The sequence below is a fragment of the Nicotiana sylvestris genome, chromosome 3, assembly GCF_000393655.2.
Source record: "Nicotiana sylvestris chromosome 3, ASM39365v2, whole genome shotgun sequence".
Classification (NCBI taxonomy): domain Eukaryota; kingdom Viridiplantae; phylum Streptophyta; class Magnoliopsida; order Solanales; family Solanaceae; genus Nicotiana; species Nicotiana sylvestris.
In genome coordinates this window covers 135,465,292-135,473,690 of record NC_091059.1, presented here as the reverse complement: position 1 = coordinate 135,473,690, position 8,399 = coordinate 135,465,292, and the positions used below count along the sequence as shown (strand labels likewise).

The 8,399-nt window shown below is 35.9% G+C and overlaps 1 protein-coding gene across 1 annotated transcript; it reads right to left on the bottom strand.

The window, feature by feature from the left end:
• Window positions 1-237: 237 nt before the first annotated feature.
• On the bottom strand, window positions 238-6,987 carry LOC104219462 (signal peptide peptidase-like 1). Its single transcript, XM_009770152.2, has 4 exons — window positions 6,749-6,987; window positions 5,447-6,375; window positions 3,486-3,707; window positions 238-571 (listed from the first exon to the last, which is right to left on the bottom strand). The coding sequence occupies exons 2-4, from the start codon at window positions 6,242-6,244 to the stop codon at window positions 455-457; spliced, it is 1,137 nt and encodes a 378-aa protein (XP_009768454.1). The 5' UTR covers window positions 6,245-6,375; window positions 6,749-6,987; the 3' UTR covers window positions 238-454.
• Window positions 6,988-8,399: the final 1,412 nt, after the last annotated feature.

Below are 8,399 nucleotides of genomic sequence, written 5' to 3'. Positions count from 1 at the left end.
AATACCATTACAAACAGGGCTACAACAGTGAGGATTAGGGCAAGACGTGCTCTCCCACAAGTGCGCTGCTAATGTGGTTACTAAGCTATTAATTCCCTGATAAAAGCTACTAGTACCAGGTGAATTCATATGGACCAAAAAGGAAGGAAAAAATGATGGCCTCCACTTCTACTTCACAAACAGTACCAGTTTACCCTAGAAAAAACGGGGGAAGGGGAGGGATAAACGCAATGTAACTTCACTAAAAGAAAGATTAACACTTGTAATTGAAATATAAGTCGGACGTTTGTCACTATCTCAAGACTCAGTTGGCAGCCTTGTAAATATCCAAAAGACTTTAAAGTGGCAGCATTGCCGTAAATGTCTAATAGATGGGGATGAATTATCCCAAAGTAAATTTACAGGTTTCACCGCGCCATCCCAAGCTGATACTTCATGCAAGGAATGCAAGCGATCAGACTTCTGTGAAATGAGTTTTCTCACTTAAGTTTGATGGTGATCCTTCCCACAGCTCTGCTAGCTCCTTTCTCATCCACGAAATCACAATTATGGGCCCCAAAGTTGATGGTACCTATTTTAGTCAATCCAAGATAGGCAGAAAACAGTGTTGGGACCAGATAAGATCATGCTTGTTGTGGGAACAAAAGTGCTTAAACCACCATAAGAGGAGATCCTCAAAAAGTAAGAGATTTGTAAAAGATAGACATGAATAAACTACTAATAACTTGTCATTAAGTTCTAGATTTATGCAAGTAGTTAGTCGTATACTTTTTGTTGGAGTCCACAGAGCAAAAACTCGTCTCTGGCTAGTAATTCATCAGCATTGAACTCAACATAGTGTCACTCGTGTCTTAACATGGCTCTCCAAGGACTAACTAGCACTCCTGGACTTTAAACACCAAGTATCTATTGGACAAGATATGTGCAATGTAAACTCTTTCTGTAGAAAGCAAAGGAGCAAATCTTAGGCATCTTGTAAGAGCCATACCCAAGACCCACATTGACGATGGTTGGACACCACCGCAATGCTGTGAGAGAGCCACTTGTGACGCTCGTTTCACTGTATTGGAAAAGAATGCACGCTTCCAATTTCTGGCTAATTCTAAAGTGCTTCTCTAGTCTGTATGAAGAAACCCTTGTTGAAGTTCCCACTAAAGAAAGGAAACAAAATTCTGCCTACGTGATTTTCGCAAAGCATGCCCCGACCAAGCCTAGTTACCGGAGGAGAGTTGTGGTAGGTTGATAACCACGGTAAAAATAGTGATATTATAATTAGTCCTCTTGTTATGGTGGTGTAGTATCAAATAAGCAAGGCATTCTATTATAGTATCACGTGAGTTTCAGGGAGTATAAGCTAGGTTTTCACACACAATTAAGTGGTGCAAAACAGATAGCCCCACAGATCAGTATCTGGATATGGTGCTAAATAAAAAATGATTCCTGCATCTTATTGACTTATGGAAGTAAAAAAAGCTATCCAAGAGAACGGAGTTCGAATAGGTAGTTGGAAAATAGAATTGACAGGAAAGTCAAATTAGTTTATACCTTAAAGAGGACGAGAGCTGATTTTACGTGTCAATGAGAGACGAAAAGGACAGATAAAGGCTTGACATAGTGGCAACAAGATATGAATTACGGAATTATGGGACACAATAAAAGCAGGAACGGAGTGCGAATCATTGTAGAACTAGGACTTCAGATAAACTTGTAGAAGTAAGGAGAATGGACCAAAGGATTATCTTGTTACGACTAGTATGGTGAAAAGAGACAATCAACAATCAACATCATTAGTACAACTGCTCCACAAATAGGATTAACGAGGAAACTAAACCTAAATACCGGAACAATATTGTTACATTGATCCAAATGCACATTTAGGTAGACCTCCAAATGCATCAATCCTTAGGCGCGATACTATGATAATTGATATTACAAAAAAGAGAGGATAAGATAGGCCTGAAATTATATGCAAGGAAGTCGTCTCCAAAAAACCCAACAGTCTTAAAATCCATACAGATTTACATAAAACAGGACATAATGGAAACATAGGATCCATATAAGCAATAGTAATTCCTTAGGAAGAAGGCTTAGCCGTAAGATTCGTTAGGATTCGTGTTCGTTAGAAGTCCTTCTAGTTCGGTTATATAGTTTTAAATCAAGAGGGAGAAGTCTGAGATAGAATCTCCTTTTAGAGAACCCATAATTATCTAGAAAAACAAATTATTTAGAATCTGAATGATGTGACCTAAATAGAGCGGAATGGATATAAAGGATTCATACAACCGATTCTTGATTTAAAATAAAAAGGATTCATACAACCGATTCTTGATTTAAAATAAAAAGGATTCATACAACCAATCAAACTAGTTAGACGTAGCTAATGAATGTATACATTGATCCAATAAATCTCAAAACACTAATACATCTTTACCAGGATCTGAATGGACGTGTAGATGGGTAGATATAATGACAATCTTGACCGTGAAAGAACTTTTCTTAAAATAAGAAAATTAATTTATGATTTAGCTTTAACTACCACCTACACTTTTAATAAATAAAATGAGTAACAACCCCCATCAGAGACTAGTACGATTCAATTCAACAGTTTGTTCGTAGGGGTTTGATTGTGTCGTAGCTCTATAATTTGGATTAAGTTTAGATGAGCTACATTGCTGATATTGATCCCCAAAAAAAAGACGTATTAGAAAATGAAATTGTGATCGGTTTCTAGTGGGGTATTTGAAAGAAATAGATTAATTAGTAGATTGTGTCTCACACAGATATCTTTAATAATTCATGTCATATCCAAAAATAAATATATAAAAAGCTAGACAATCATGAGAAAAAAGTTCTTACAACTACGAAAATTACAACAACCTCAATGGACATACACTATGTCAGTGAATTTTTTATATAACTCCGACACAAATTTTACGAACGGAAGCTCTTATTTTCATATTTCTCATTGATTACCTTAATTCTGAATCTATTTCATTTTGAGAGTAAACCTAACCATAACCAATAGACTTCAAACTTACCAAAAAATTACCGAGGCCTAAGCATGAGACTTGAAGCTAAAATAGATATCATGTAAAGGAAATGACAACTCGCATCAACAAGGTAGTAAGTGAAGTTTTAGGTGTGTCAAAAGACCTGGGACCTCAATAACAAGAACGGTGGTGGTAGAATTAAGAGGTGCAAAAAGTATTAGTGCATGTCCTCGGGAGTCCTTTTATTTTGATCAGAGACTTCTAGGATGTTTACGAATAAGAATGAGTTTTAGAAAACCTCTACTATGGAAAAAACCCTTCATTTCCCAAATCTGTGTACCTTTATGCCGTTTTCGACACTAACAACCAGCCAGAACTGTGGTTTGTCTTACTTGGCTTACTCTTAAAAACCCCACAAAGTGAAGAAGACTTGCGCCAGTAAATGGGAGGGCTAAGTTGAGCTTCATGCAAAAATAGCAGATCAAAATAACATACCAAGTATAGAAGTGCTGGTTGAGGCGAGTGGGTCAAAATACCAGCTGATAAGGCAGTAACCAGTCCAACAGAATATCCTGATAGGGCATACCATATGTACTTAAACCCCTTTGGAGATGATATATCCTCCTTTGGAAGTGGTATATCCAAGATGCTTCCGGAGTCCCTGCTCTTTCTATGGTCAAAACAGAAAACTAATGCTAAAAGCATAGAGGGAATAGCCTGAAAATACATATGACAAATGAAAGCTTAGTCCACGTCAAATTGTTTTAACAACAAAGTAATGACAGTATCACATCCAGAAGGAATAATCACAAACAAAAGAATCTGTAGGATCAACTTCATGTGATCACTCAACACGTTATAACGTAAATGTGTATACATGTATATGCACTCATCCTTAGCTACCAAATATTGAATGTCAGGAAACTACCTCTGAAAGCAATTTCTTTTTTGATGATGGTGGTGTCCGGGCCAACTTGTGTGCACCTCGACTATTCCACCAGGTACCTGCTATTACAAACCAACACAGGTACCGGGCAACTCGGATAACTCTGCCCACCACCAAGGCTTAGGCAGATGGAAAGAATGCACCTAGTGTTTTTGCTCTGACACAGGTGCACAAAAATCCAGGAATTAGGGAAAAAGAAAAGAGAGGTCGTGAGATTTTAAACCTGGTTCATTTTTGGTTCACTGTCAGCATAAATATTCTCTGCACAAACACAATTATTACTAGACAAACCTGTAGTGTGTTGTTTGGTGGTGAAAGTTGCATGGCACAATGTAGGATTAGGGAGAAAAGTTATATTGATCTTATCCCAATTTATGACATACTAATATTTATTTGCGGCATCTCCCAATATGTTTGACACACTAATAATGATAATTCAATTTTATATAACTTCCACAAATTTAAAACTACTACTTTCAATACTTTAGCCACAAGCAAAGTAATACACTTAATCGATTATACTATGTAGACACTAAATGTGTATCATATAGTATAGAAAGGAGCAAGTATGCACTTTGTTGCATTTGCATACACTACCTTGCAGTTGCATAAACAAAACCAGTAAAAACTGTCTTGAGGAACTATCTTAAATTGACGTCGTACTTGTGGCAGTAAATTTGAACCCCCTCCTCCTCCCAAAAAATAATAAAATGAAAAGAAAGAAAAAAAGAAATAGTGAAGAGTAAAGAAGTAAGTCAACAAGAAGCTAAATTTACTTATGACCAAGAAACTAAGAAAAGAGAGTGACAATGAGGAAGAAGGTACACACAACCCAACAACACAACAAAATAAGTCCAAATTTGCCCCCCCCCCCCCCAATGCCAATATTAAAACCCCTGCCAGAAACAGGTGAATCATTTCTCTTGCTAGTCTTGTTTGCACCCCAAAGATTCACTTAACCAACAGAAAAGTATCTGAAATCCCAAGGCTCTAAGCAGTTTACACTGCTCTAGTCATATTGCATCCCACTTTCTCAATACACCTCTGAGTAAGCACTACATTGCCGTAGCTCTATACTGAAAAGGGTCCTGTTGTTCATCACACCACCGAACTCATCTAGACTTTTGGCAACTGCAATGCATGGTTCAACTACACACAATTTTCTTATATTCCCTTTTACTTAAATATTATGTTGTTGAGTGTGTGAATGAAGAGGATTACTGCCTGAAACATGAAACTTTGTGCCTGAACTGGATATGGTTCAACTATGCATAACTACTGATGTCTTTAGTTGTAAACAAAGATCTTTTGGGGAATTTTGGGAATTTCAAGCATCAATATGCAAATATCTTTTTATCAATGAGGAAAACTCCGGTCACTGAGAAGAATTGAATTTTCCATTTTGTGCCCCCCCCCCCCTCTAACAAAAATAAGGTGCAAAACAACAGCAGTATAGAGGGAGATATTGACTAACACATGTACTTGTTTCATAAAAAGGAAACATATTTACCATGTCACCAAGACCCAGCATCATGAAGTCAGCAGCAGCATTTCCAGGCACTACACCACCCAATAGATTTCTAGGGAACACAATCTTGACAGGCAACTCTAGTTTTTTGGTTATCATCCGCAATCCTGGAAGGCTCAAACTATTAGCCACCGTGTGTATAGGATTGGATGCTTGCTGAGTTGCCACAGACACCATGACGTTTGCGCCAAAGAATCTCTCGGAATAGAAAACCCAAAATATGTCATACACAAACAAGCAGACAAGGAGCATTGCACATATCTTAATGTTAGGAAGGCGTACATGGCTCACAAAAGCAATACAAAGAGAGATGCCCAACAAATTATTCAGTATCCAATGCCCAGTGACAAGCCACGCTATTACCGTGCCAACACATAGCAACATCAAAAGCCCTTGGATCCTAGTAAACGGCTTGGAACAACATCGAGATACAAAAGGGTCAGCTAAACCGAACTGAGACTTGATTTGGGCAATATAAGGGAATAGGCAAAAGTAAAGAGACGATGCCGAGGCAACTGCAGTAAACGCTGTAAGGATTTGTGAGACAGAAGAGAACAAATAGAACATCATAAGCAAGCTGCATGAGCTCACTATCGGGATCATAAGAGCCTGAGACCTGTCTAAGGTGATTGATGCTTCAGATAAATCACGATTTTTCTCCATCTCCTTGCCATAGTTTAGAGCTCGGAATGCAGATCCATATGACACAGCTATGGCAGTCAGAATAAGAGCAACGGGTGCTGGTTCAAGCAAATAAGCTAACTTCCACAAAGGCTCCATCTTTTTAACAAAGTTTCACACTTTTCCTAATTCTGCCTGTAAACGCTTCTTTTTCAGAACTAATAACGTTAAAAATCAAACACTTTTCCTTGTTTCATGAACTCAAAGATACTTTGTAGAAATTCAATAGCCTGAAAGGACAAAAAATTAAACTGATGAAATTTCATTCGGCATTATCAGTATAAGTCAGTGCCAGAAAGTTCATAATTTGCACAAACCAATCCATATATTATTTTTATATTTTTAATAAAAAGGTCCATAGATTCATTTCAACATAGCTTCATTAACAAGATGAAATAAACTTTATCTGATAACACGTAATCGGCACCGACAACTACACTTTCGGTTATTCAATCAACTAAAGGCAAAAGAATACCCCATGAACAGAGGTTTGATGATAATAATTCTGAAAATGTAATGACTTATATAAAAAATAAAAATAAAAATACAAATTGGGGTTTTCTTTTACAGTGAATTCAGGAGATCTTTCTAATGTGGACTTACCTTGGACTAGAAGAATTTGACTGAACTCGTCTTTGTAAACAAAACCCCAAAATTCCCCTTCTTTATCGAACGTGTTTCGAGTTTCGACAGTGAAGACAGCTCTGATTTCGAAACGATTCAGTGAATCAAGTGACTTGCTATGGTGAATGAACGGGAATATCTTTAGTGCCCAATTTAGCAATTGGGCTCATCTACTTGGGACATATTGTACAATGACCCTGTAAAAAGAAATATCTGTCATATTAGCCAGCGTATTCATGCCTTTCCAATTTTTGGCTGAATCTCTTGCTAAGCTATATAAATAATAATAATAATGATGATGATTATAATGGGAATGAATATTTATAATCATTTAAAAGATACATTTAATTATAACCAATTTTATTTTTATCCTACAGAATAAATTAATGTTTAAATTCTATTTTTAGAAAATGATTCCATGAGACCTTTATGGGATAAGAGAATACCATAAATTTGTAGTACTTTATAATAATTATTATTTTATTTTGTAACCCGTAAATAAAAAAGATAAAATCTTTAAATTAGTCCATGAGATATTAAATATCTTCATGTCACATTTTGAAAAGGTTGAGTGTATAAGATGATTTTCGTCTGCAAAAAATATGTAATAAAAATTTAGTCCATAGTTCAAGGGGTAACTTATTTATTTTGTCATAAAAGGTAAAGTCTTTAAAATAACCCATGAGAAATTAAATATCTTCATCTCATATGCTAATTCAGCGATAAGTTATGCAACTTCTATTTAATCTATATTATTATTATTAAAGCATGAATACAATGTCAGTTTACAAAAATAACTTTATAATATTAAGCATAATAACTCATAATAAAAGGATATAACCAGAATTCTAGATATTAGTCTTATAATCCTATTAGTTTTATGACATAATACTACACGTTAGAAATTCTACATGATTGCCTTTGGGAATCCTATTAGAATAATTACTTTCGGGTTGTCTAATTCATATAAAATTGAACATGTAAATATCTTTAGTCATATAATCCTATTACTTTTATGATATACTTCTTAAAAATTCCTATTACTAATTTAATTTGAAAACGTATTATAATATCTTATTACTAATTTAATTTGAGAATGTATTATATTGTCCAAATCCATTTAGAAAAAATGAGAGTGTCACGACCCGGACTTCCCACCCTCGGGAGTCATGATGACGCCTACTCGTGAAAGCTAGGCAAGCCGAGCGTTATAGATTTTATTATCCTTTTTCTTAACCTTTTAACAATTTTAAATCAACATACGATCAACAACGGAATAATAAAAATAATAAAAGAAATGCGGAAGACGAAGTCTGATAGTTTAACCAAATGCTAGTGCGAAAATCCAAAATACAACTCTACCCAGAACAAGTGTCACAATATCACGAACCATCTACGAATACTACAAACAATGGCCTGAAAAGAAAGATACAAGTCTATCTCTAAAGTAAATGAAAACAGAATATAAAAGATAGAAGCGGACGTCTACAAGACTACCTCGGGTCTCCACTGAAGGTAGCAACTTCGCTATGGTCCAAAAGCTCCGGTACCGAGATCTGCACACAGTGCAGAGTGTAGTATCATCATAACCAACTCTAAGTGTTGGTAAGTGTCGAGCCTAAACTTGGCG

Coding starts and splice junctions, on each gene's coding strand:
- LOC104219462 (XM_009770152.2), bottom strand. CDS start 6,244: ATGGAGCCTTTGTGGAAGTTAGCTTATTTGCTTGAACCAGCACCCGTT. Junction 3,708..5,446: donor TGCTGGGTCTTGGTGACATG/GTAAATATGTTT, acceptor ATGTATTTTCAG/GCTATTCCCTCTATGCTTTT. Junction 572..3,485: donor AACCAGCACTTCTATACTTG/GTATGTTATTTT, acceptor TGACTAAAATAG/GTACCATCAACTTTGGGGCC.